The sequence below is a fragment of the Pelodiscus sinensis genome, chromosome 2, assembly GCF_052426305.1.
Source record: "Pelodiscus sinensis isolate ZL-2025 chromosome 2, ASM5242630v1, whole genome shotgun sequence".
Lineage (NCBI taxonomy): Eukaryota > Metazoa > Chordata > Testudines > Trionychidae > Pelodiscus > Pelodiscus sinensis.
In genome coordinates this window covers 146,026,313-146,038,593 of record NC_143053.1, presented here as the reverse complement: position 1 = coordinate 146,038,593, position 12,281 = coordinate 146,026,313, and the positions used below count along the sequence as shown (strand labels likewise).

The window sequence follows — 12,281 nt, the reverse complement described above, 5'->3', positions numbered from 1 at the left end:
AGTTATGGATATGTATCTGTATGTAAGTACAGATCCATCACACTAAAACACAGATGCATGTGCATGCACACATGTGCGCGCACACACTCCTTATTTTTATATCTATTTTCCAAAAGGCTGGCTCATGAATGTGTTAAGAAATTGGAACAAATCATAGAAAAGGTAAATGATCAAACAGACAGAGTGTGACTACCTGAAAGTGATACAACATCAGAACGGCCATAGTGGGCAGACCAAAAATCCATCTAGCCCAGTATCCTGTATTCTAACAGTGATCAATCCCACATGCTTCCGAGGGAATGAACAGAACAAGTAATTATCCAGTGATCCCTCTCCTGTCACCCATTCCCCAGCCTCTGGCTCATACTTACCAGGACTGCATACCTGACCTATTGTAACCGCTTAGTACTTGAGCCATAATTAATTTGTTCAAAGTCATTTTTCTGACCTTTTCCTGTACTCTGCCTCTTTAAGGGAGGAGAACTAGAGTGAGAGAGGCTGCAGCTGTTAGTGCCTAAGAGCCACCACCTGCTTACCTTAACTGGGACTGAATTACACAGACTGGGCTGTAGATGATTTACTAATCTTTTTTCTCGAGGGAGGAAAACCCTTTCTCTAACATCACTAATGTCTGTGAGCTATTAGCCTGTACACCTAATCTCTGTTACTGCCTGCTGTGCTAAGACATGAACTCAGGGCAGAAGTCAAAAAGATCAAGCCACAAATATCCACTGAAATGAATGACAACAGTTATAATTCTCATTCCATAATAAAGTAAGTATTTATGTGATACAAAACCTTCGAACACCAGGACCGACACAATGAAACCTTGATAGTTATATCAGCACTTATGGAGGGATTGGGAGACGGGGGAGAGGCTGACTGAATCACAATACCCTTTTCTTTGGCAAAAGGGACTATTTGATTGTATTCACATCTTTACATAGACTAAACAGTGGTCTTTTAATTATTCTGACCCCACTTTCTGGGGAAGAAAATCCTACTAAAATCTATATTTTGTGAAATAAGCAAGACAGTTAAAAACGTTAGAGAGAGCATGGTAATTGTTTGAGACCACTTTTCAGTAAATGCATGCTATGCCACAAGTGACATTTTCATTCAATGTCAGTCTGTAACCAGTTATGGATATGTATCTGTATGTAAGTACAGATCCATGACACTAAAACACAGATACATGTGCATGCACACAGTTTATTTGAAGCACTTCTTCTACACCCTGGGCACTTTCCAAAGGGTGATCCCTGTCCTCAAAAAGCTCACAATCGAAGGAAGTCTCCAATGGAGAAGGCAATAAAAAGGGTTATTTATACTTCCTTTAGCACAACATTTCCCAAACATCTGAAAGCTGAGATCTCCTTCAGAAAACATTAAACCAATGATGACCTCTTTCAGTTCCAGCTTGTAATATTAACAGCCTACTCATGTTAGGCTTATAATAAAAATAAATTTTAAAACCCCACATCCTTACATTTATTTTTTATGAACTGATATGACACACATTATTCAATGGTAAGTATTACCCAAGTACAAGTTATTATTCAAAACTGACCAAAACATTACTTTTTTCAAGTTTACAATATTATAACTCAATGGTGACACAGACCTATTGTTTCAGGCTCTCTGTGAATTCAAGCAGATATTTCCGCCTCAGTTTCAATCACCCCTTTAAGTTCTCTTCCACAACCACAACAGCTAGGGACTAACTTAATAAAAACAAACTCTCAAACACTGGTAACAGTTTTGCACCCCCCGGAGAGTCGCTGGGAAGGGACATCTCACTCTTTAGGAGACACTGCTATGACATACGTTTTAAAATGATATTTGCAGAAAAGTTCCAAACCCCTTTCCAAAAAAAGCTGGTGCCATATAGAAATAATGGAATAAAATATTATAGTATAGAATAGAATGACAAACTTTTTTTAGTTACTAAGCAGCTCTAGTGGTAAAATTGTTGTTTTTCTTACTGATAACCAAATACTGATGACCATCAAATCTATTCTGGTGTAACTATTACATCTCCAATCTCCATGTTGGAAATACCTAGTATGCCATGTGAAGGTGGATTGTTGATGTGTACAGAAGGAGAGAATGTCATTAATTTTGTGATTTCTTGTGGTCATTTCTTTTATTTTCAGAATGTTCTATTTCTAAGAACAGTATCACAAAATGGCATTATCCTATTATCCCGAGACAATCAAAGTCTTCAACATGACCTTTCTAGGAATAACAAAAACATTAAAATAGGAGCAATTAATGTGTGTGAAGGGGAGGGAGGATGACCTTACAAGTGAGAGAGGTAATATAATTCCTGAACATCTGCAACAATAATGCAGTGTAAGCAATGACCTCTCCACAGCTGTATTGAATGTGTTCTTACTAAAATCGCCTAATGGATTCTGTAATCTATTATTTATTGCAGGAGTATCTGTTATAGATTCTTATTAGAGAATTCTCCTGTGTTTACAGCATCTAAAATCTCTAAAAGTGACAGACATGCAACACCTTATTTAGAACGCAGCTAGGATTTCCATCTGTAGTTTCATTTTATTAAAAACAAAACAAACCCTCTACTTGGCCTATTTTAGTATATTATCATGTATCCTTATGTAAGCCCTAATGAAAGTGGCAGAAGAAGACATGGGACTGTAGATACTGATACTTAGTCTTGGTGACATACCTCCATGTTGTACTTTTCCACAGTCCTTCTCAAGGGGTCTACCACCTGCCAGCAAATCAAGATGCAAAGATCAATCAGCAGCATCCCTCCAACTATCACCAGCAGCTTCTGGTCCTTAATGATCTGGAAGGACAAAGATAGAGCAAAGAAGGGCATTTCCATGAGTCTGAGATTCCTGTGGAGACTTCCTCACATGCAGTGAATAAACATGCACTGTTGCTAAATAGGCTTTTTAATAATGTATAGAGAATTGTTTCAGAAATAGCAGGCGGAAGAAAGGTACTGTCTCCTGTTTAATGTCAATGTCTAATGATTATATAAGTATATCAAAGGGATATTGTGAGTACCGGTAAATACTTCTTAATAACAAATTCGGAATTCTGGAAAATCTAGAAGAGTCTATTCCAAAGATCAGCTGTGGTGTGTATGTGTGAGCATACAGAAGTCCATTGATTAATTAAAGCTCTCACCACAGCAAAAGCTACAGTTAAATTTGCATTTCAAGTTCCAGTTTGAAACCCTGTTGTGTGGTAAGGAGAATATATATTTCCTTTATTACAAAAAGAAGAGTTTTTTGCACATGTAATTCTGAATAGTTAACTTTAATACTGTAATTTTTGCACATGCCCTGACTTTAATAGAGAAGAACTGCTTAGCCTTATAGGGGTATAACAACAGCTATATATCATTTCTATCACACACACAAAAATTCATCTTCAATGTTCTTTTAATGTAAAGTCAAACACTTCAAAGTGAGGAAATGTCCAATTAAGGTTGATTGTTCATGCTTAATTAGGCCCCGTTGGGCACAAGCATTGTTACACAGTCTTCAATTACACAGTCACAGAGCACTTTTTTCTACCGGGGCCCTGTTTCAGAGTTCAGTGAAAAGGCCACCAGAACATTTGGACATGGACAAAACAATGCATTTCCCCATTGTCTCATTCATGGAAATGGGATAAATGTTTCACTGAAAATTTTTTAAACAAATTCATCCTGAGGGGGACACTCAGAATGAAAAATTTCAGCCTAAATTATTAATATTTTAAAAAGTTATAAACAACTGAAACCCAGGTATTATAATGGGAAGAGACAGGCAACCTACCAATCCTACCTATAATACGTTATTTTATATTGAGTTTCTATAAAGTTGCAGGGAGAGGTGTATATTACTGTACATCATTTCCCCCTTCCATTTGGAAATTAAAAGCTTTCCCCTACTTAGCCTTATAGCATATATTTTAAAATTTTATTCATACTATGTAAACTGTCTCATACTGTGTCTGTAATCCCTTTCCACTGAAATATCAGAATTCAAATTATCTCCAAATTAGTTACTCCACAAGTTATTACTTAAAAAATGAGACAAAGTTATAACTAGAAATATAAGTATGAAGGAAATATATGAAAACCCCTTCCTGTTTATTTAGTGTAATACATTCTCCCCTGTCAAAGAAGCTACTGTAGTATTGTATGCCACTCTTTACTAAGCTGTTTCTCCAATTATTTAAAAAGTTTGGAGTAAAAATACTAGGTATTCTGCTTATATAACCAGAGTAACTGAGGTTACCTTAAGTGTTATTTCCATTTTCTATCTTACTAATATTGTCATAATGAAGGGCTAAAGGTGGACCCTTACTACATTCACATTTGGTGGATTAAGGCAGGAGACCCATTTCATGGCAGGCATTCCAGGACAGGGGTGGGGTGAGAGCTGCTGTTGCCATCATGTTGCTACTCCCTCTTCTGCACAACTGGGCAAGGTATGAGTGGAAGGGAAGGGAAGAGGTTGCCTCAGGAAAAGAGCTAGCCCTGCTTACTTCCCAGACTACAGAGGAAACAGGCACTGAACTGTGACTCTCAATCCCAGTTTGGTTCCTGCTCTGTTTTTGGTGTAGCACAATCACAGCCTGTCCTTTACTCATGACCAACTGTTAAGATTACACGCTAGTGCTAAAGGATGTTGTGTAAGGGAGAAATATACCCTGTATATAGGCACAACTCAAAGCCTATGCATCACTTAAGTCCTATTTAAGTCCTCAAAGTAGGGCTTAGATAAAGAAGTAATGCAGTTCTTGTGCTGTTCCCAGGCAGAAGGGTGAGTTTCACATTGAGCTAACAGAGAGATATGAAGATAGTCAGTAAGGATTAAACCCATAAAAGGTTTTAAGGGCCTAAGTCCTACAGTTAGGCACCACTTCGATCCTCTAGACCCCGGCTTCAGTGCCACCTAATTCTGTACGCACTTCCACTTCCATTGTCAAAGTTCCCTAGGCACCAAATTTTCAGTCAGTGAACATATGCACATACCTCAGTTCAAGCACCTATGCATGTATCACACACCTAACCCCCAAGGTCAAGGGCCGAAAACCAGTCTCTTTGTTCCAGTGATGATATTATAGCTATAAGCATAATCTTTCTCATTTTTTTTTGCCTTCACAAAGTCGTCTTAAACCTAGTATGGGTCCCCAACCTCTGGTTTTTTGTTTGTTTGTTTCTGAGACCAGGAAATACCCGGAATAAACCCCCTTCCCTTTGTGCTGTGTAGGAATTGATTTTTAGTACCCAGGTGTAGAAGACAGTCTATTTCCAGCCAAAGCAGATTTTTGTGGGCAAGGGCAATGAAGAGGGATGGAGAAGCGAAGTTGGTGAGTGGAAGAGAAATGAAGGGAATGGTATACACTGGGGCTGTGTCTACACTGGCATGAATTTCCGGAAATGCTTAAAACAGAATAGTTTTCGTTATAAGTATTTCCGGAAAAGGAGCGTCTACATGGCAGGCTGCTTTTCCAGAAAAGCCCCCTTTCCAGAAAAGCGTCCGTGGCCAATGTAGACGCGCTTTTCTAGAAAAGAGCCCCGAGCATCATTTTCGCGATCGGGGCTTTTTTTCCAGAAAAGACTACTGGGTTGTCTACACTGGCCCTTTTCTGGAACAGTGTTCCAGAATAAGGACTTATGCCCGAGCGGGAGCAGAATAGTTTTTCCGGAATAGCGGCTGATTTTGTACAGTAGAGCATCGTTGCTTATCCGGATATTCAAGGGCCAGTGTAGACAGCTCGCAGCTTATTCCGGAAAAGCGGCTGATTTTCCGGAATAAGTGGCCCAGTGTAGACACAGCCTGGGAAAATAGTCTCCAAAATCCACTTGTTCATAATGATGGACTCCCCAGCCTGCCAGATGTGGTAAAAGCAGTAGCCAAAAGGAGGATGGCAGGTGAAATGCTAAAGCTGGTATGAAAGGGGATGGGAACTTGGGACCTTGACCGTCCTATCAAAATTGATGTTTCAAAGTGGAAAGTTGGGAGGTGGGTGGTTTCCTACTCTGGATCCTTTATCTTTTGCAGTGAAATTCACATGGCTTGTACAAACTTGTGAACAGGGCAGGAGGGAATCTGCACTGTTTAGGACCTACTAAATTTTCTCTTCTGGGCAAGTGATAGATCTCATAAAATGACCCTAGAATCTTTTAATGTGTGCAAAGATTCCTCTGCGTTGCCAGCGAACAACTGAATGTCTTCAAAAGGAGGGTCTTCTATTGTATTCTGGTCTTCTTTTGGTATTCAAACGAGAGCAGAAGCCAGGAGGCCCCCCTCATAACTACTGGCATGGAAATCAAACTAGTGGCAGTAATAGCAGAACTGAGCAAAGTCTGTAGAGGTAGCCTGGCGAGGAGTTGGCCATGTGCAACAACTGCCAGGAAGGGCACTCCATGTTCTGCCAGCAGATGTTCAATGAAATATTTCAGCACAGAAAAGCTTATTTTGGTTAGACTTAGACATTAAGGCCTGGTAATTGGTGATTCTAAACTGTAACATAGCCGAAGAATGAAATTTTCTACCAAGGAGATAGAAGGAGGCACTTAAGATTTTTAGCATAGGTCATAGATTTAGCATGGTGCTGCCTTTGTTTGCTAAGCGCCTCAACCACCAAGGAATTAAGACACGGGTAAGAAAATAAAATTTCTGACTCCTTAGAGAGACAATAATTTTTTTGTCCACTCTCTTGCACGTGGAGGAACTGCTGCTGACATATGACAGATAATATTTGCAGGATCCAGGACCGAGTCATTGATTGGCAGGGCAGTGTGGGAAGAGGAGGCAATATGAAAGTGTCGAGCAGTTTATGATGCAGTTCCTCAATCTCCTCAAGGTGGAACTGTAAAGAATCCACAAAGCTTCTGATGAGATTATGAAACTACTTAAAATTATGTGCTCGGGATGGTGGTGGCAGGACAGCTTCATCCGGAAAGAAGAGATATTTGCAGCTGGAGAGACCTCCTCATCATTCTTGGCCTCCTGCTCCTCAAAAATCTCTTCCTAAAGCTCCAAGTCCCTGGAAGGGGAGGAGAGTTTCCCGTCTCCAGGGACAGAACTTAAGGCCCTGGAGAATTGATAGTGATAAGCTGTCCAGTTTCCCCAGCGTGGCCAATGGCATCATGCATATGACATACGTGGTGGGATCCAGGGGTGCTTTCCTCAGCAGTATGGAAGCTGTGGATTTCAGAACTCAGGCTACTCAGGAACATTGGGAAAACAGTCTACATGGGACAAAGTGAAGAGACTTATATGGATATTTGGGAGGCTGAGGCAAAGTTTTCATCAGAATTCCCCTAATTGGGGCAGAGATGGAACTTGAGGCATGACCATGAGTATCTGGGGAGTGGGAAGCTCTCAGTACCAAGGAAGTGTGAAGTACTGCCATGGGCACTGGGTGCCCAGCGATCTGGATGTTTTCAACATTGAGAAGAGACTGAAGACAAGCAATGATGATTCAGGAATCACTGACACTATAAAGTCACTTAAGGAAACTGAAATTATTGTGGTACTGTTGGTACCATGCGCATGGCTGGAGCTGAAGTAATGGTAACAAAAAGAGTGGACTGTACTCTGAGTTTTGAATCATAGTACAGTCCATTCCTGTTAAGCTAAATAGGTGTGTAGGTTCACCTATTATTTTAATGTATTTTCTCAGTAGTGTTTATCACTTTAAGAATAAAATGTTTATTTAGAAGGACTGTGTGTTAGCTTGTCTGCTTACGCACTCTGCCCACTGTTGGGAGTAACAAATAAGATAGCAGGGAACTATTCAGCTGGGAGATATCCTTGTCAGAAAGAAGACAGATGTGGGGCTCCACCCAACAATGGGGATGGTTGGGGAACTAGAAGCCTGAGAGGGAAATACAGGTGCAAGGACCTTGACCCTTGACACAAGTCAGTGATTATTTTGAATGAGGGGAAGTGCTGGTTCCATCTGTATTAGTCTACAGGGAAGCCACCTAAGGGCAAGTCTACACAGCAGCGTTATTTTGAAATAACTAGCACCTTATTCTGAAATCTGTAACCCTCATTTTATGAGGAAAAACACTTATTTTGAAATAGCTCTGCACTATTTCAATGGGCATTTGCTGTGTAGACGCGCTATTTCAAAATAAACTATTTCAAAATAGCTTAGGGTATGTCTACACTACAAAGTTAGTTCGAACTAACGGACGTTAGTTCGAACTAACTTTAATAGGTGCTACACTAGCGCTCCGCTAGTTCGAATTTGAATCGAACTAGCGGAGCGCTTAGTTCGAACTAGGTAAACCTCATTTTACGAGGACTAACGCCTAGTTCGAACTAGCTAGTTCGAACTAAGGGCTGTGTAGCCCTTTAGTTCGAACTAGTGGGAGGCTAGCCCTCCCCAGGTTTCCCTGGTGGCCACTCTGGCCAACACCAGGGAAACTCTATGCCCCCCTCCCAGCCCCGGACCCCTTAAAGGGGCACGGGCTGGCTACGGTGCCTGTGCCAGGTGCAAGCCTGCCAGCACCCAGCTAGCAGACCCTGCACCTGGCACAGCACAGAGCCACCCACCCGATGCCCCCCAGCCCACCCCCTCTTGCCGGGACCAGGCTGGCGGCTCCCGGGAGCTTGCCCTGGACCGCAAGAGGCGGGCACCTTCCTGGGCTAGTGCGGACATCGTGGACCTCGTCCACGATCTCCGCACTAGGCACAGGAAAGTGGCCGTCTAGGGCAGGAGAGCTGCCAGCCTGGCCACCCAGGACCAGGTGTGCATGAAAATCAAGGGGGTCCACTGAGACCCCCGACACTGAGCCCTGAGCTTACAATGGCCGTCCTGGGTCAGACCAAAGGTCCATCTAGCCCAGTAGCCTGTCTGCCGACAGCGGCCAACCCTAGGGACCCTGGAGGGGATGGACCGAAGACAGTGACCAAGCCATTTGTCTCGTGCCATCCCTCTCCAGCCTTCCACAAACTTTGGGCAGGGACACCACTCCTACCCTCTGGCTAATAGGACTCCATGGCCCCAACCTCCATGACTTGATCTCACTTCCCTTTAAACTCTGTTCTAGTTCTAGCCTTCACAGCCTCCTGCAGCAAGGAGTTCCACAGGTTAACTATTTGCTTTGTCAAGAAGAACAACTTTCTCTTACTAGTTTCAAGCCTGCTACCCATTCCTTTCCTTTGGTGTCCTCTAGTCCTTCTTTATGGGAACTCAGGAAGAACTTTTCTGAATGCACCCTCTCCACCCAACCCCTGCTTTTAGAGACCTCTATCCTGTCCCCTCTCCGTCTCCTCTTTTCTAAGCTGAACAGTTCCAGTCTCTGTAGCCTTTCTTCATCTGGGACCTGTTCCCAACCCCTGATCATGTTAGTTGCCCTCCCCTCTCCCAGCCTCTCTCTTCCCCTCTCCCACCTCCTTTTCCCAGTCTCCCCCAGTTTTGTTCAATAAAGACAGAGTCAATGTTGGAAGAAACGTTATCTTTATTTTGTACATCAATAAGAAGGGGGGCTAGGGAAGGGTAAGTGGAAGGAGGTGAGGGAGGAATGGGGTACGAGCCCCCGATGGGGAGGACTGGGCTGGCTCTGTGGGCTTCTGGGGGTGGAAGCTCTCCTGCAGCCCCCCAATTACTCCCTCTCCCCAGATGGCAGCCTGCGGCAAGTGCAGCCGGGCTGATGGCCGAGTGGTGTGATGTGCCCAGTGTGGGCACTCAGGGCACTCCAAGCCAGAACTTCTTTGCAAGCGGGGCACCCCTTAGAACTGTGTGTCCGGGGTGGGGGTCGGGACCCTTTAAGCGCAGCCCTCGGCTAGCCTGAGACAGCATCTCCATGCTCTAAGTCCTCCTTTTATGCCCTGCCGGCACTGCTTCCGGCCATCCTTAAGCCCTGTTCAGAGTCCACTCAATGTGGACTTACTAGTTCGAACTAGCAAAACGCTAGTTCGAACTAGTTTTTAGTTCTAGATGCGTTAGTTCGAACTAGCTTAGTTCGAATTAACTAATTCGAACTAAGTTAGTTCGAACTAGCGCTGTAGTGTAGACGTACCCTTATTCTGAAATAAGCATGCAGTGTAGACATGCCCCAACAGTCTTGCTTTTGCATTTTTGAAATAGCATTTGTCTGCAGTTACCACACAAAATCTCCCAAGATAATGGTAGTTCCATACTGAGATTTGCCACTAAAAACAAAGGCATAAATATTGCCCACTGCAAAAGGATTGGGCCATACTAACTATCTCAAGTGTGCAGAGACCATCTAATGGGCCTTTCAAAAACAAAGGTAGCCCATGGAGTGGAGTGATGGGGAAAATGGCCTGCATAAATGTTAAGACCATGCTGAAAGGAATATTTTTCTCTTGACTTTATCGTCACCTGCACTGTGGGGGCTCTTTCTTCCTTGGACTTGCCATCCAGAGGGAGAAGAGGTAAAAGATTCAGATCACTATCAATGAAAGCGTGGTCAATCTGAAACTAAGAGATCCTGAATGTGTCACATTAAACTATTTGGCCAACCATTCCATCAATTGGCTCCAATTAACAGCAGTCACATGAATCTATGATATCAAGTAACAAGGAAGAATAAAAAAGGCTTCCTTGCTTTTAGTTATTAGGTAACAGCATCCTTAATAGTTTCCCCAAAGTACATATTAAATCCCTGTTCTGCTGTCTGGTCAGATATTCTCCAGGGTTAGGAAGGGTTGTTAATCCAAGAATATGCTAGTGTGTATGATTTAGCAATCACCTTTGTGTTAAACCCTTAGAAAGATTATGCGTTGTTGTCTAAAGACGGGCGGAATAGAGCAGGAAAACAAAAGACTGTACCCTAGTGGCCCTTAAGAAAGAAAAGTTAAAAGAGGAATTAGAGAGAAATAATTCTAATACCTGTACTTTCTTAAAATAAAGTATAGGGTTATTTCCTGATTTTGGCAGTAGTCTTAGATCCAAGGCAAATCGGCTCCTTCTTGAACTTCCCATGTAGGGTTAATAGAGTAACTCTTCCTTTGATCTGAGGAAGTGGGTCTGGCCACAAAAGCTCATCTTTACTCAAGTGCAATAAAACTTTCTATAACAAGGGTAAAGCTTATCTGTTCAGGACACAGAATGTTCTCAGAGGCCAGTCTGAGGCTGAACTCCCCCCAAATTTAGGACTATCACAAACCTCACCATTTCACACAAAGTGCAAGGCACAGCACCTCATTTTGTATTCTCTAATATAAATACATAACAGGGTGTTAACAAACAAACCAGCAAAATCCCTACCAAAAAAAAAAAGAAAAAAAAAGACACTGTACCCACGATTCTCTTGCTAAGGATAGGGTGAGAGAAAAGAAAAAAACATTATCTGACAGATGTTGGTCATGCCATTTAATGCTTTATTGGAATGTGCTCAGATATTACAGTGATGCTATAAGAACCTACATAGACTAGACTAGAATAAACTAGAATAGAATAGAAAGCCCACAGAGCTTTATACATGCCAGCTGCTTTGATCATGCTCCCAGGCCTTACAGCACTTACTTGGGAGACAGAGAGCTAGTGTTCTACCCTGGAACCAGAAAAGTGGACACTACTTCTTCACTCATCTGAGGGCAGGAGAAGCCTGAATTCTAATCCTAGTTTACCCACTGATTGCTGTTAATAATTCTCTGCACTTCACAAGTCTTGTTGTTGAGGAAAAATTTAAATTTCTTACACTAAGAGGTGGATAAGTATCATTCACTCCATTTTATGGATGGAGTAACTAAGAGTATAGAAGGTTACTTTGGAGAGAGCTGGAAACAGAACCTGTATTTGTAATATTGCAGGCTTAGGTGTTACACATATCCACATTGCCTTTCAAAATGAATGTGCCATATCTATGTGATAGGTTGTGCTATCTGTAACCACTCAACCATACTTCCCCCACCTCCAAGAATAGAACCCAAGATAGATTTCCAACATTCCTTTAACAAGTAGCTGTGAAAGCTACTGGCACCATGGGTAATGCTCTCGCCTGTAGGGCAGGGGCGGGAAACCTTTTTGGGTCAGGGGCTGCTGTGACCCACAGACAAATCAGTCAGGGGCTGCACACAAGTGAGAAGCAAAAAACTCCCCTCGCTGACGTGACCCCCAACTGAGTAGAAAGACACTCCCCACATTCCCCTTGCCCACCAGAGCTGGGGGGAGGAAGGGTGAGGGAGGAGCCTAGTAGATTTTATGTGCTCCAGGCCTGCAAGCTGGGGGCCGCATCTGGCCCCTGTGTATGAGGTTCCACACCCCTGCTCTAGGGACTGGTTCATATAAAGGAAAATATGATTTAGCTCCTTTAT

The 12,281-nt window shown here is 42.6% G+C and overlaps 1 protein-coding gene across 1 annotated transcript in view; it reads right to left on the bottom strand.

Annotated features, from left to right (window-relative positions):
- Positions 1-12,281, bottom strand: part of GABBR2 (gamma-aminobutyric acid type B receptor subunit 2) — an 862,687-nt gene that overhangs the window by 224,680 nt on the left and 625,726 nt on the right. The window contains exon 13 of the mRNA XM_075921529.2: positions 2,699-2,821. Coding sequence (XP_075777644.2) covers positions 2,699-2,821 — 123 coding nt within the window. The remainder of the gene's footprint in view (positions 1-2,698; positions 2,822-12,281) is intronic.